The 16,258-nt window shown below is 41.0% G+C and overlaps 1 protein-coding gene across 1 annotated transcript in view; it reads right to left on the bottom strand.

Moving 5' to 3' along the window:
• LOC139737669 (intermembrane lipid transfer protein VPS13B-like) overlaps nt 1-16,258 on the bottom strand; it is a 66,541-nt gene that overhangs the window by 30,281 nt on the left and 20,002 nt on the right. The window contains exons 18-33 of the mRNA XM_071648345.1: nt 15,947-16,058; nt 14,546-15,343; nt 13,649-13,858; nt 12,930-13,044; nt 11,813-12,260; nt 11,017-11,181; nt 8,083-8,217; nt 6,611-6,805; nt 5,629-5,853; nt 4,661-4,971; nt 4,114-4,318; nt 3,168-3,349; nt 2,696-2,877; nt 2,127-2,311; nt 1,665-1,801; nt 570-773 (exon numbers count right to left, since the gene is read on the bottom strand). Coding sequence (XP_071504446.1) covers nt 570-773; nt 1,665-1,801; nt 2,127-2,311; nt 2,696-2,877; nt 3,168-3,349; nt 4,114-4,318; nt 4,661-4,971; nt 5,629-5,853; nt 6,611-6,805; nt 8,083-8,217; nt 11,017-11,181; nt 11,813-12,260; nt 12,930-13,044; nt 13,649-13,858; nt 14,546-15,343; nt 15,947-16,058 — 3,809 coding nt within the window. The remainder of the gene's footprint in view (nt 1-569; nt 774-1,664; nt 1,802-2,126; nt 2,312-2,695; nt 2,878-3,167; nt 3,350-4,113; nt 4,319-4,660; nt 4,972-5,628; nt 5,854-6,610; nt 6,806-8,082; nt 8,218-11,016; nt 11,182-11,812; nt 12,261-12,929; nt 13,045-13,648; nt 13,859-14,545; nt 15,344-15,946; nt 16,059-16,258) is intronic.

Here is a 16,258-nt window from a genome sequence, read left to right as displayed (position 1 = left end):
TACTGAGAACAATCAAGTGACCTGTATTTCATCTTGCCTATGACATGCCCAGCAGGCATTAAGTTTTTACCAATGACCTTGTACTAATGACCGGTAATAATGATTGCGCAGAAATTGCTCAAATATAAGACTTTGTTCATTTAGTTGTGGCTTGCCATAATCATGCTCACTAACATCAGAATTGCATACTTTTTATTGCAGTGTGCACTCAATTACTTATTTTCTGTAAACAATTTCTAAGCTCGTGTGCAGTGAGTTTGGAACATTTCTTTGGACATCCTGGCTTTTGAGTAAGTTCTACATGTAACTGACTGGGGCATATTTACCGATAAAGGAAAATGAAAAATAGTTCATAGAACCATTTTATAAAACAAATAATGCACAGGTTCAAGTTCTTGACATTAGTGGAGATGCAGCTCACTCTCGGGTATTCACAATGTCGTGCATGTTACACCATTGTAAATGCCCTTAAATTCACAGTATCTCAACTAATACACTCCCACCTGTGCATTATTTGTATACTACAACATCACATTGGTCTTTGTAATTTGCTCTTGGAGGCTACCAACCTGTGCCCAACCTTCGGCTGCTTTGGAAAGTGTGTGGACTGTGCACTGACCGACCATGACAGTCATGTCCCCAAAGTTTAGGGTGCCCTCTATGTCTCGCAGGCCACGGAAACTGTAGCCAATGCTGACGCTGGTAGGCTCCAACAATGGGGTCATTGTCAGGTCACCATAGTTCAAAAGGTCAGCCGCAATTTCTGTATCTCCCTGCGAGGAGCATAATACAACAGTATCACATTTAACTACAGACTGAGAAAGATTTACTCTACAAAACATTCCAAGGAACACCCCTGTCAACTATATTTTACATGCTTACAATTGTATTTAGCTGCACCACTGTATTTTGATGTCACAACACTGACACACTATACTCCTGGGGTCTTTCCTATCATTTTAATAATCTCAGCCAATATTAGTAATAAGTCCTTATTGTCAAGATACCCTATATCACTATCAAGCCAAGAAATGAGTTCTAATGGACAGAAAACAAAACTTGAAACACTCTACCTCAAGCAAACCTATATTGCAGGAACACATAAAAACATGGTGCCCCTGGTGAGTGGCAAGAGATACTAATATTCTTGCCTTGGCTTATGACTGGTTGGTGCATTGTATATATTTGAAGCTCATTTGACTTCCACGGCAGTGTTACGACAACAGATCACCACCCCCCCCCCCCCCAAAAAAAAAAAAAAAAAACCAAACCAACAACAACAACAACAAAGATTGGAAGTAAGATGGATGGATAGATAGGATGACAGATCGACAGAAATACAGAGATGGATTGATATTTACATCATTATAACATACAAATATTTGAAGATGGAGAATGATCAATATGTAATCCTTTTTCAATCACATTCAGAAAACTTAAGTTGTGTCCAAATCATCACAGAGTTGCAACTACATACTTCTCTCATTTTGAAAAGGAATCACAGCCTAAATGCATGATTGCTTACAAATATTAAAAAAAGGCAAAAAATATGAATGTAAAATAAATTCACAAATACAGTCTTGTAACATCATATCTAAATAAAGTGCATGTGTCTGCAGACACTGGGTACTCATCCAAGAAAAACGATACAAATCTGGACTCACGCTGACTCGAGTGCGAGCGTGCACTCCGCCGTAGCTCTCCACAACAAGATGGCTGCCAGGTATCTTGATGACCAAGAACTCATGGTCATTGGGTGTGGCATCATCGGGAGTAAAGGGAGCTAAATACTCTGGAGTGGCTGCAAGATAAATCATGGTAGAGAATTGTTAAGAAATACTGCAAAAGCTGTTATTTTCGCGAGGGTAGAATTTTTGCAAATTTCATGAATCACTGTTGAGCCAAAAATTTAACAACACACGAAAATACCTTCATTATTTTGATCTTGATAGCATAAAGTGGCAGAGAGAACAGACAGGCATTAGTAGTGCATAAATGATAGCCTTGGTGTCAAATCATGAAAAAAAACACCTCGCAAAAATGTCTGTGACCTCCTCATTTGCAAAAATATCTATATGTAAAAATAACAATTTTTACAGTCTCCAAAACGGTGGTAGATTACCCACCTTTCCCTAGCTGACTAAGGTGGTTGGCAAGTCTGATCTCCAGCAGACTCATTGTGATGTTCAGTCGGCAGAACTGGATGAAGCGAGGGGCGAAGATGGTATCAAACTGCATGGAGGCAGCCAGGGCCATCGGTGTAAGGATGACATCTGGACCTGGTGGATCCATGGGCACACTCTGGGCCATCCTGGGGGTTACAGAAACAACAAGGGAGCCACTTGAGATGGACAAAGTACTAAAAAACAACTCGAAATTTGTATTTCAAAGTGAAGTGTGGAAGACAAAATCAGATAGTGACTATCAAATTGTGAAGAAATGAATAGAGGTGCTTTCTAACTTACCGCCTCATCTCATTAAAATGTCACAAAAGGTTAAAGGTCAATTCCCTGCTTGTTGCAAAATTGTTTGAAAAATTGTCCAAAGAAAACAAATCTGCAATAGCGTGGCATTTATTCACATGAAAATCTTCTTGAAAGGGTAATATGACACCTTCCACACCCACAGGGCCACACCTACAAGGCCACACCCACAGAACCACACCCTCTGAGAGGGGAGGGAAGAAGCTACTCACGACTGAAAGCTGCAGTTGAGCATGACTCTCCAGGTGCTGTAGGCCGCCATGTCTTCCACCAAGTCCCTGCTCTCCTCAATCGTCTGCACAGAGTGGTAGCGCTGCGTCTCCGACACAAAGAACTCCCTCACTGGCCGGAACTTCTGGCTGCACTCCTCGTAGCTCAGAAGCACACAGGGAATCTGGGTGGTGAGAGATAAGGCGTGGATTTGACTGAAATATACTGGAGGACTGAAGAAATAGGACGTTTCTAAGGAGAGTTTCCTTGGAAATGGACAAATTGTAAATGCAACACTTACATCTTTTGCATCAGGCAAAATTCATTGGATAAAGTGAATAGTTGCACAGAAGACAACAAAAAATTGCAGAAGTGGCAAAGTGTAAGTGAGAATAAAGCTCTTCATACATTGCCATAAAAAAAACACAATTCGTAGCATTGTGGCTCTCATAATTTCCTACATAGAAGAAGTACCTTCTTTGTCCTAGCAAAAGGCTGTTTGTCTGGATTGGAAATGGGTACTGGAGTGATGGTCAAACCGATGTCCATCCTGGGTTCTGGGTATGTCCACGTCATTGTCCCCCAGTGACCAGCCTCTTGGGAGGGCGGGGTGAAGTAGATCTCATTTGGGAGGGGTATGTCTTCATCCGTATGGCCTAGAAATGAAAGGGGGCATGCAAGGAGACATCAATGTTGGTACCAGGAACTTTGCTGCTGGGGTAGGGTAGTGACAAGAGCCTGAATGGATTATGAGAAAAACTGCTACATGTTTGATACATATTCCACTGTTCACCAAATCATGTAAAGCAATTGGGATGAAGCAATTGGGATGGGAACAGCAAGGAATACTTTTGCAGAGCTGGTGGGGTGGGGTACTGATTAATACTAACACTAATAACTTCTTCATGTCTCCTGCTTCAACACTCAGTACAACAGCTCAAGTTACTTCTCTGTCTTTGCTCCCATCCTCTGAAACACTTGCAGTAACCCATCTCTGTCTGTACTGCACCAACTCCAGAAACCTTCACGACAAGACTCAAAACATATCTATTTCAACAATATTTTGGTAGTTATTTGTAGTGTTGGTTTTTACTTTATTATTTGCAGTATTGATGATGATGATGGTGATGATGAAACAGCATTTGTATAGCGCCATTTATCTGTAGAAACATTCAAAGGCGCCCAGCTCCCAAAAAGTGTCACACATCATTCACAAAGTTGCTGGAAAAGATATTGCAAATTAATTTTATTTTATTTTTTATTTTTACATAACTTTGATTATCAAAAGTCATGCCTCTAATTGTAGAGAGAATAGAGACTACTACGAAACATGCACTATACACGTAGAATGTATTACTATTATCATTAAAAGAAGAAGTTAGCAGCTGTACTGGTTTAATAGCCTCATCTCAAGACTCACCATCTGTGAAGTACTCAAATGCACCTGTACGGAGGTCATCTTTGTGCTCTACCTGGATCACCCCTTCAGGAACTTCATACTCAATGGCTGCCCCAACCAACTCCCAATCTCCATCTCTATTCTCATCGCTTGTATCATCTTCAACCAAGTCAGAGAAGTCAGATGGCTTCCCAGCTACCGAGGGACCTGGCTTCATCTTGAACTTCTGGTGATTACAACAACAAGAAAAGGAGGAAAGATTTAATTGCAGTCTGCAAGTCGTCTGAGCATCTACAGATGAAACACTTTACTAATTAAAAGTAACCTGTGGACAAAAGAAAAACAACATCCCCCATTTGACATCACATTTGTTAAAACAAGCATACAATTAGAATATATGTGTTTCTTATGTCAAATCTTCTTGGTTTTGTTCCTCTTTGCTTCCACCCACATTTGCTCTATTCTATATTCTATTTTGACTAGTAATGAGGCTTTGTATAGCATTGCACTTGCGCTTGCCAAGGTGGAAATAGCATGGATACTCAATGTTATCATTCTTAGAATTTACCTTAGCAGGTGGTTGCTTCTTCTGAACCCCAGCCTCATCATGGAGGAAAGCCTGTGAGAGCCTGCTGGCAACAATTTTCAAACAGTTCAGATGCTCTTGACCAAAATAGACAGGAATGTGTTTGATGTCCAGGTCAGCAAAGATTCTGGGAAGCAAAGGGCTGATCTCGCTGGCGCTGTGAGGCTCGTGGTTGGTTCTCAGGTGCAGGTCAAAGTTGAAAGGTCCAACAAGAGGTCTTGTCCTGTGTTGAAGTGATGTCTTGAGGGCAAGGTCACAGAGCTGTACGCTGCTGTCTGCATGAAACAACTCAGCTGTGAGGGAACACATATCATACATTGGTGGTTGCTTGAACCAACAACTGTGCATTATTTGTTTTATGACACAGGTCTACAGTAACTGGGCAACAATTTACATAAAATAAATTTCTAATTACTGCTGGCATTCCAGCTGACGATCAACAAGAATCAAACTTCCAGACTAATCCTCTTGTCAATGACTACTGGCATTCAAAATCTATAGAGAGCAATGAACTGGTTAGTCTGAGCTTGACATTACAAGATATAAAAATGGCAAATACATCTCGCAAATACCGTATGAATATGAATTGTCAAAAAAATTTTCATCTCATTCAAAGATAATGTAGATACTGTATCTTTAGGTCATGATAGATATAAGTAGGTTAAATACAATATATATTTGGTGCCCATTACACACTGACCGAAGCATCATCTGAAGCCACTGGAGGCATATTATTGTAGGTCAGTGCAGTTACTTTGCTTTTTGGTTTCATGTGACACATTCGTTCTTTAATAACTAGATAAATTCTTTAATCTCCGGCTAATATCGCACGAAGCTAATGGCAAAAAAATACAAACATAGCATCAACTCAAATGCTGAATGCTTTTATACCACTAAGTCAAAAATATTCAAAATGACAGTGGATTATGGGCATATAAATCATATCGTACCTGTTTTTTTGTTGAAAACTACAGCTGATTCTATCATTGTTGCTCCAACCGATGCCACAATGTGGGGGTAATCTGGGTCCGGAAGAGTTGCCATGACAACCACCACTTGGCTGGTGGTGAACAGGACATCCTGAATATGGGACAGCATCATTAAGTTTTCAAGGACGCCCTCTGGAGCTGAGCGATCTACAGGCTTTCGTCTTTCCTTTTGGCTGCCCTGAAGACCTGAGACATACAAAAAAAAAAAAAAAAAAATGAAAATGCATGTACAGTATATTGCAGAACACATAAAGAATATTGACCAGAAGATTTAAAAGCAAATTCAACAGATTTTACAAAAGAAATAAAGATACAAGATAGTTACAGAATTACACAGAGACCAACAGGCAGACAAGCCTTCTATAAACAAAGACAGCACTATCACATGGAATAGCATGGGCAGTAGTCTGCATCGAAATACAAATGACCCAGGTTCGATTCCAGAGTCAAGATGAGCAATGTTGTGTGTAAACACACCATCCCCTCTAGTAAGAGGCAAAAAACTCTGTCCCTCAGATAGGACATTAAATGGAGGTCCATGTGTAAGTTAGTCACGACTCATGGATGTAAAAGATCCACCTTCATTCATTTATAGCAAAGAGCAGTGTGCCAACCTGCTGAGTGGTCCACCCTCACACCCACACAAGAAAAAAGGCCAAAAGATGCCGACCCCTCGTGGTTCGCCCCAGGTCACTACCACTAGTCCGCAAACGGAATCAACCAGATACCTTGTGCCATATGAGAGAATAGAAAAGAATCACAAGGAATAGTGGCTACAAAAAACAAAACTATTGGTAGCATTCCATAGGCATTTTGACTTTCACTTCTGATAGTTCGGCAGATATGGCTGACAACATGCTTGCCTTATCACTAAATCAAAGCAGTTTCTGATGTTTCTGGAGGGTCCCTGGAAAAAAAAAAGGAGTTGCAGGAGTTCTCAAACCTGGTAGGCTGATCCCAACAGCCTTGGTGCCATCCCTAGGGGTTGTGAGCAGCTGAATTTCTTCCACTTCCTGCGGTGCCTCGGTCCTCTGACTCTTGACTGGTTGAAGCCGTTTCAAGAACGCCCTCGCCTGGTCAACCTTGCTCAGGCTAAAGTTAACCTTGATTGGACGTTTCACAAGCACCCTCACTGCAGCTGTACATAAGTCAATGAAAAGTAATCCAATCCTTGTCATAAAGTTAACAACCATCACTGCCAGACTACACAAAAAAAAAGAAAACTATTAGATTTTATAGAATTTTCTCCTCTTCAAAAGCATTATTTAGTCAACCTCACCACAGACAGATTAAAATCATGGACAAATGGTGCAGAAATAGCCTAAATGTATGAAAGGTAAAGAAAAATTAGGTATGTGGTAATTGAACTAAAGTTCAATAAGATATAAGTTTGTACGCCATCAACCCTCTGCAGAAAGGGATGCCGAGATTAAACACTGGGCAATGAAAAGATGTGATTTTTAGCATTAGTCGGTCTCAATGTAGCAAAAAAAACACCCACAAAAACAAAAACAAAAGAAAAAACAGGCAGGGAAAGCAATCATAAGGACTACACACAACAAGCACAGGGAGGGGAGGGATAGGGGCGCAGAACAAAGAAAACAAAAGGGATGGGTTCACTCTCATTTTTTGCTGTCTCTTCTTTGTACTCCAGGTTTACTCACTGCTTGTTCAGGCCCCACCCCTTCACTCATGTGGTTGCTATTTCACTCTTTTCCTATCATTTGTCTCTCTATTGTTCCTCATCTTGTTTGATGTTGCCTCCCTATTCATCATTTTCCTTCAATGGTTGCCCCCTTGGTCCTCAGGATCATTACTGACCCTCCTCTGCCTTTTGTCTGTCCACCCTCCTGCTCTAATCCCCCTCCCTAGTAATACCTGTTGGGCTCCTTGCCTATGACCTCCTATACCCTCTCCTTTTGTTTTCTTTGTTCTGCGTCCCTAGCCTTCCCCTGACTGTTCTTGTTGTGTGAAGTCCTTATATGTGACTGCTTTCCCTGCCTGTTTGCCATTTTGCCTCTGACGAAGATTCTGTTACGATCAAAAGTTCAGGCCCCTTTTGACTCCATTAGTTTGATTTTGTCAGAATAATGCACCAATAATGACAAATTCAGCAATATGATCTATCAATATCAAAATTAGTATACAACAATATTTGTAGAAAAGCTAATTGCATTCACATCAAGTGACATTAAGTTTTTCCTTGGACCAAAGATTCTACATTATGTAGGCTGATCTCACAGATAGCACATTTTCATAGACATTTGTGTGTAGTTTGTATTTTGAATCTAAGATTATATGAAAGCAAATGTCATCATATGTTGTTGTTGAAGGTAAGCAATTTGGGATGCATGCATCCTGCAACTGGTAATGATCTTGAGTTTAAAATTCTACGGAGCTTGAGGTCATATTTACCTCCATTCTGCATCATGAAGTCTGTGACGCTGAATGTGAGGAGAGATGGTCTGACACCAGTTTTTGGGTCTGGCATGCCTGGACACGTCTCAAACCAGGGTACTGGAAAGTCTCCCGGCTGTGGCAGACTGCCAGCTGACATACAAAAGCAGGGAAGGAGTGGCATACGTGCAATTATCTTTATACAACACCTATTTAGAATGTAGCTATCCGATTGGTCGATTGCCCATTACATTACATTTAGGGAAAAGTTCCATCGCACGCTCTGGCTGCCAGCCGTGCAATTTTGTTTGAGCAAAAATGGATAGTGCATGGCTGACGTCACCCATTTCCATTGACTCCCGTGCTAAACTCGAAATTGACCCAAAGTTTTATTCCATCGCAAGGCTCTGATGTCACAATAAACAAACATTTGCCGCGCGCACTCAACAATTACAAGTGCGCTTACAAGCGCATATTTTTGTCACTCATTTTTGTAAACAACTTTGTTTCGTGTACGTATGTACAAGGTGACTGCGACTGTGCGGCTACTCATTCATCTTTCACGGAAAATAGTCGCCATTACTGCGCTAAATTCAAGAATCTGCGTGGACCAAATCTGTTGACGTTCGAGGTGTTGTATAAAACAAATAGTGTATGGTCTTTACTCGTGCAATGGAACAAGGTTTTGCACTCGGTGAAAAAAGAGGCGCACTATTCAACTTGGCTTTGCCTCATTGAATAGAGCACCTCTATCTTTCACCTCGTGCGAAATCTTGTACCATCGCACTCGTGCCCATTCACTATTTGTATATTATAAAATGGGTTCAAGAATGTAGCCAATAGGAAGCGCTGAAATGAGTCACATGTGCTTTGGTTACTCAGTCCCATTGCACTGCATGTTAAATCCTATTGCCGATCTCTGTGCGCGCGGCAGCTCCTTTGAATTGCATGCATACGCGCTGTTCAATCCTGTAAACAACTTCTAGTTCGGGCTGCCGGCCGGCCGGCCTTTCTTCCCTAGCTTGTGCATAACATGTGTGGCGTACGTATCATACGTACAGTGTACAGTAGACCAAGCATTGTGGGACCGGACGCGTACATCGAGTCACTTTGAAGGGCAAATCCAACGATTTAGCAGGTTAATTCTCATGCCGTTTTCAGCGTATGTTGTCTAGTAGGCCTATATGAGGAGTCTATATCAAGTCTTTAAGGTAAAGGGTGCATATTCTATGTAAAATAAGTAAGTTTTCATGCGGGAACTTAAGTGTCCGGAAACCCAACCCCCCATCATACTTATATGTGCGGGAGTTCCGAGTGCGACGTGTGTAAATGTTTGGGACAAACATCTTCGGACGTCTTGACCCACAAAGGTACGTGAAAAACGCTGAAAAATGCTGTTAGTTTTCGAATTTTCGACCCATTTTATAAAACAAATGACGCACAGGATTATTTCGTGGCGTTAGTGGAGGCGTATAGCTCACTCTCGGGTATTTACAATGTAGTGCAACATGCACTCGGCTTTGCCTCGTGCATGTTTCACAATTGTAAATACCCTCGAGTGCACTATACGCCTACACTAACGCACTCTATCCTGTGCATCATTTGTATAATATCATTCATTTCATATCCTTGCACTTGTTCCAACATACTTTCTGTTGAATGGTGACAAGATAAAACTGAACTGAAGCCACAGTTCAAAGCAGTTAATAACACTGTAGCAATATTAACACAGGATCATGAAGAAAATGTGGCGGACAAACATTATAAAGTAAAACTGCTAACAACACAAGAACTTCAGTTTTTAAAATTTTTTGGTGAAATAATGAGAAATCCCTTGTTAAATATGAAAGAGCAATGTAATTCCACGAAGGATTCAACGTTTATTTTACAGAAAATGGTTTTGAAATGGCCGAGTTATCCAAAACAGAGTAATCCTAATAAAGGTGGGACCCACCTTTTATTATGATTGCTTTGTTTTACTTTGTTTTTGGATGTCTCAGCCATTCCAAAACCGATTTTCAACTAATAAACTTTGAATTCCTCTTAGAATGGTATATTCTGTATTATTTCATAAGTGTTTTTTTTTAATCTCGCAAAAAGTTAAAGCCAAATCCTAATCTCCACCAATACTCTACCATCCCTTTAAATAGAGGGCAAGAACTAACATTCACAGGAAGAGATCAATGTTTCCATCGTAATATGACCATGAGACCACTGAGGCATTCAAATCAGAACAAGAAAGAAAGTATCTACATTGTATTTCCACTTCAGATAACACAGGCAAGCAGAAAGCTGATCTGAAATTTGATGTTTGCTGTTCTGATGCTGTTTTACCAATGTTTGACATACAGAGGAGGTTTTGATTGGACTTGCGTGGGACTATGACATGGCAACCCACTTTCAAACTTCATGCCTTTATTCTGATCTTGCTTGGTATTTGTATCATGTAACGACCCAAGTCCAAATTTGGCTATTGTTTCAGGAGACCCCTTGCAAAGTATCAGCAATGCAAATACATATAAACATTCAAATGACTACTGCATACGCCATATATTTAGCGAGTCTAAATTTTAGCAAATCGGGACTTCCCAACGATTTCGCGAGTGGTTATATTCATGATCTCGGAGTACTGTACTGAACGGAGAAATGTATATATGTGCATCACATTCATATCAGGATCAGAGTCATTTATTTTCACATGCCTTTAATTTCACAAATAGCACCTAACTCGCAAAATTTGTGATTATGAAAACCTCATGAAATACTTGGCGTATACAGTATTCAAATTTTCAGTTTGTAAACATATTCTCATGAACGAAATCCTAAAAACATTAGAGTGTTATTTGTTGATTATTTAAATTTTCTTCAAATTCTCTCAAATGGACTTGGGTCTTTCTTATATTCAGGTACGCAAATGTCTGCAAAACCGAGCCCAACAAGAGAATATCATACCTTGAACTTCTCTATTCATTGAAGCGCCATCCACCGTAAAGTCGTAAACGGAGAGCTCAAATTTCTGCTTCTCCTTCTCCACGGATACGACCAAGGATGGCTGTGAGAGAAGCAGCTGGACGAATGGTCTGATGGACGCTGGCTGACGTTGGCTTGAAACGTCGTCTTTTCCTGGGGATGCTGTGCATGAGAGAAGATATATCACAAGATTTCTAATTTCTTTGCTGTATGTCTATACTCTCTTCTAAAGAGAAATAACAATTCATTTACTTTTAAATGTCATATATCCCTTTTGCAAAGGTCACAAAATTTTACATGGTTGAAGAATAATGTCTCCCAACATCTTGTACAAGATCTTAGGGTAATACGGCAAAGAGATTTTTAAAAAAGAAATGAAAAACTAACCCAATGTCCCTCAAGAATATGCTCACCTTTTGAACCAAGAATAATGGTTCAAAATTAATTCAATGGAAATCTACAGTATTGTTTCCCCCTCAATCAAAAAGAAGTTTCCAGTTTTATCATTCTGAGGAAAGGTCTAAATTATCTACCTCTGCAATATACCATCCTACGAAAGGAATCTAATTTTCAGGTTTGCAGATGGGGCATATGAACTATAAAGAGCTCAAAATTGAGGAAATGACCTCCTTAATAAAACAAACCCAGAACAAAGAACAATTTTCATATCCTGATAACTAGTCAGTTCTTTGTTCTTTGTCTTCATAGTTCGTTTCAATACATTAGTCACATCTTGACATCTCATTCATGGTTCATTCTGCTAGTTCTAGAGACTCACCAGTCTCAGGTGCCCCACCCGGGATATCCCTGGAGTAGAGGAAGACTGTCATCTTCCTCCCTGTGATGAGGAAGTCACAGGGTGTGACTCCTTTCAGTCTCGACTTATTCTTTGACTGCTTGCCTCCCGTTTCCGCGGCAACCAGCTTGGCGGGTTTGAGGGAGGAGGGGGGACTAGTGGCAGTCTGGTGTGGTAGTTCCATCTTCTCCACCGCCGGAGACTGGAGGTAGCATTCACTCCCTAACCCGCTGTCCTCCAGCAGGGTGGATTTCGTCGAGCTGGAGGCGCTGTTGTGATGGGTCTGGTCAGCAGGGGAAGGCTTGTCTGGAATCAGACTGAGCAGGTTTGAATCCAGGACCCTCTGTGCCAGGTGCAGCTGTTCGGTGCCCAGGTAGAATGTCATGTCGGTGGTCACATGGAACTCTACAGAGTGACCACAGATCACAACCTGGGCAAACACAATGAGAAAACACACACTTCAAACATTGATAGGTGTAACTACAATATATACCATTCTTGTGGGTCAACAAAAGACATGTAAATGATCTCATTAACATATGCATTCAAATACACTCTTGAGTACAGTCCAACCTCTCCTATCCGGACATGTTGGGACCGGCGCTCAACTGTATAAAGAATTTTGAAGGATATGGGAGACTCAATGTTTAACACATGCAGCTGCCTACCCAATGGTAGTTACATTATACAGTTTACATGTATCAATTTTGGGTGAATATATCACATCCTCGTCAGCTGGTCTGCGTTCAGAATTCTCTAGTAATATGCTCAATGTTTCTGCAGTGATTTGGAGGTAATGAATGTCTGAATGCATGTTATTTACATGAAAATTAGATGTGAATGTATTTTAATTTTGTTGGCAATGAGATATGCAATTTATGTGAGTTTGTGCAGAATTTTGTTTGAGTTTGAAATCCTCCTTTTCCCTTCAATCATTAGATTGAAAAAAAATAAAAAAGATAAAAAAAATAATGCCGAGATCACATCTGGATTATAGAGATATCCACATAAAGGGAGGCCAGATAGGAGAGGATGGGCTGTATATGCATGCATTTTATATATCATCCTGAGCAGACATATGAGTGGGAGATATTCCTACCATCTGTTTGTTCCTGTCTGGCCTCTGTTTCTCCATGACAATGGCTGGTGCCACAACCAGGCGGAGGTCAAACTCCTGCACCACTGGGGTCAGCTGCACCTGTTCTGGGTCTTGTCTGTGGGGTTGTCATGGAAACGAGTACATCAAATATACAACAACACAAAGTTGTTGAGCAATATTTGCAACACAACATGTTTCTCAAGTCTAAGTTCTAGTGTTTCTTCATGGCATTAATAAACATAAAAACTTTTCCCAAAACACTTTACCTACTGCAAAGTGGTTGAAGTGGTTTATACCAAGCTTCAAAATGTGAATAAACTACCTGTCAGCTGGGAGAAAATGCCATGAAATATAGTTGTCTAAAAATGAACTACATCTGCAAGCAGAGGCACACTGGTCAGTCCTATGGCAGCATTTACAATATCAAAGTAAAGTTTGTCCCAAGATCTTAGAAAAAATGAAAAATATCAAACTTGAAACAATCTTACAAAAGACACATATTGCATGTTTTGAACCTCCAATATGCAAGCAGTTTAAAATGCTTGGACACTTGAATACTATAAAGGTGTTACTAGCCATAGCTGCACATTATCAGTGAGTCAAGTTGTTTCCTTTGTAAGGTACATGAAAGGCACTACATGTAAAAACCTTCAATACATGTTGAACTTGAAATACTTCAAAAGGAAATAAGACTACCCAAATATGACAGAACTATTTACTTTGGCAGAGACAAGTTCCACTCCAGGGCTGGGTTCTGAGTCTTGGACAGCGTGACCCCTGACCTCGCTTTGACCTTGTCCTGCTCTGAGGCTCGTATGACCTGCTCCAGTGAGGTCACACTAACACCAATGCCATGGATGTCCAGTTGGTACTGTCTGTCCTCAACCTCTGACCCAGGGTGTTGGGTGATGCCAGCATGGACAGCTTTCCTGGTCAATTTTTGGGGGTAAAGAATAGTACCTCCATCAACTTAAATTCATGTTTTCTTCAATACTTCTTTACCTTCCAGAAATAATTATCATTCACACCTTCAAATCAACATTTCAAAAGCCTCGCTGAAGGAATGGAGCAGTGTTTCAAGTCACAGATTGTAAATAAAAATAATGTGAACTCTAACATGACATATTGGTGGTGCTTCATGCTGGGGCTGTGACAGTCACAGAGAACAATTGGACCAGACTTACTTTGGTGCAAGGGACTTCCAAATAATTATCTTTTTTTTTTTTTCAATTCTCTCTTTTTTTTTTCTTCTTCTTCTTTTTTTTTTTTTTTTTTTTTTTGGGGGGGGGGGGGGGAGTGTTCAGTAACTCTTATGCAGCATCAATGTGACAAAATGGTCAAAATGTACAGGAACTCAATCCTAGATCTGCAGGTAGCTTCTATTCATTTTGCTTCTGCTTTCTGTGAGCCTGTACACACAAATGAAGCTTATCTGAGGTTATTATACACTTCAGCAATTTTCATATAAACACACATGTGCTTTATTGTCCAAGTCCACTATAATAACTTACGGACAAATAATTTTTAGTGATCACTATACGAGACTAGACTCAGTGAAAAGAAGGTTCAATGTCCTGGACAAAAAGTCTCGATGTCAAGGAAATGTGGATGAATACCTGAAGATATCTTGTTTGACCACCAGTCTCTGAAGAGGGTTGTCAGCGTACGGTACAAGGGAGATTTGGGAGACCTGGAACAAGAAGAGGTCCTGGTCTAGTCTGGATTCCACGCTGGCCGAGGGTCCTGCTGGCACAAAAGCCCTGATCCTCTGGCAGTCCAGATAGAGGAGGGGCAGAGAGGCACTGGTCAGCCAGGTGGACACTCGGGATGACCCTGCTGCTTTGATGGACTTGACAGACTTCAGGGATCTGGCTGACCGCTGGGATACACTCTGCCAAGACATGGCGTCAGATGCTGCACCCGGTGCTAGGGTCTCCTTCTGTTCTGAAATGGTTTCCATATGGACAGCCGTTCTGCCACTGGAACCATCCTCCAGCTTTTGTTTGTTTCTCCTCTCCAAGGGAGATGAAGAGAAGACTTCCAGAGCCGTTGCCAGAACCGGGCACCACGCAATCAGGTCAAACGATCGGGACGAGAGAATGACCTCGCTCACATAGCGCTTCTGCTTGGCGTACTCATCGCTGGGGGTCACCCCGTGCCCCTGCTTGTCAAACTTGCCCCCGAACATCTTCTGTGCGATGGACATCCCCAGAGCCCTGGTCCACGTCAGCGACAGAAAGGCGTAGGTCTGCTTGGACTCAGCCACCTTGCTGGAATGGAGGGAGAATGGGTTGGAAGGCTGCGAGTTGGTGCGGGGACGCTTGAAGGGCGGGGCCAGCTCAACGTTCTGTGCCACAGTATCCGTGCAGGAGAGAACAATGCCTTGGAATGGACCAGGGTCCCATGCCTCATTTCTGTGGAGAAAGTATCATCTGGTTACAGCACATATAAATACTGTAAAAGCTGTCACTTTCGCTTACAGATATTTTCACAAATGAGGACGTCCCAGACATTTTTGTGAGATGTTGTTTTCGCAATTTGACACTGAGACTATTGTAACTGCACTAACATCTATCAGTTCACTCTGCCACTTTGCTGTATGTACTGAGTACATTGAGTGCAAAAAAGATAGTAGTACGTATCCCAGTGTGTGGTGATATTTTCATGTGTTGTTTAATCACGGTCCAACAGCTAAGAAACATTGTATTATGCATGTTACAAATGTAATTTTTAACTATTATTATCATCATCATCATATCATCATCATCATCATCACCATCATCACCATCATCATCATCAGCATCATCATCATATCATCATTGTCATCATCATCATCATCACCATCATCATATCATCATCACCATCATCACCATCATCATCATATCATCATCGTCATCATCATCACCATCGTCATCATATCATCATCGTCATCATCCTCACCATCGTCATCATCGTCATCATTATCATCATCATCACCATCATCATCATCATCATTATTACTTTCTGTGACTTCATACCTCTTGATGAAATGAAAGATATTAAGAACTCCAACTTTGCAGGTGACCTTGGAGTAGACGTCTTGGATGTCGATGCTTGTTGCTAGATCCTCCATGTCTGCACACACTTTCACTATCAACAGAAAATCACCAATAATCAACAACAAATCATGATGACTCTTCAGAGAGCAATATTCAAAGCATCGTTATACTTTCATTTCTGATGGAAGGCTGGAGTTTTTGTATCTATAGTGTGCACTGGTTTTGCTGGTAAAGATGAAGATATAAAAATGTGTAGTACTAGCCCCCATTGGGGCTTAAGTGGAAATAAAT

Source organism: Diadema antillarum, unplaced genomic scaffold, assembly GCF_040938485.1.
Source record: "Diadema antillarum isolate AM-2024a unplaced genomic scaffold, OU_Dant_1.0 seq00000698_RagTag, whole genome shotgun sequence".
In the NCBI taxonomy this organism is placed as follows: Eukaryota; Metazoa; Echinodermata; class Echinoidea; order Diadematoida; family Diadematidae; genus Diadema; species Diadema antillarum.
Note: the sequence above shows the minus strand (reverse complement) of the source record. Positions and strands in the feature narration are given on the sequence as shown.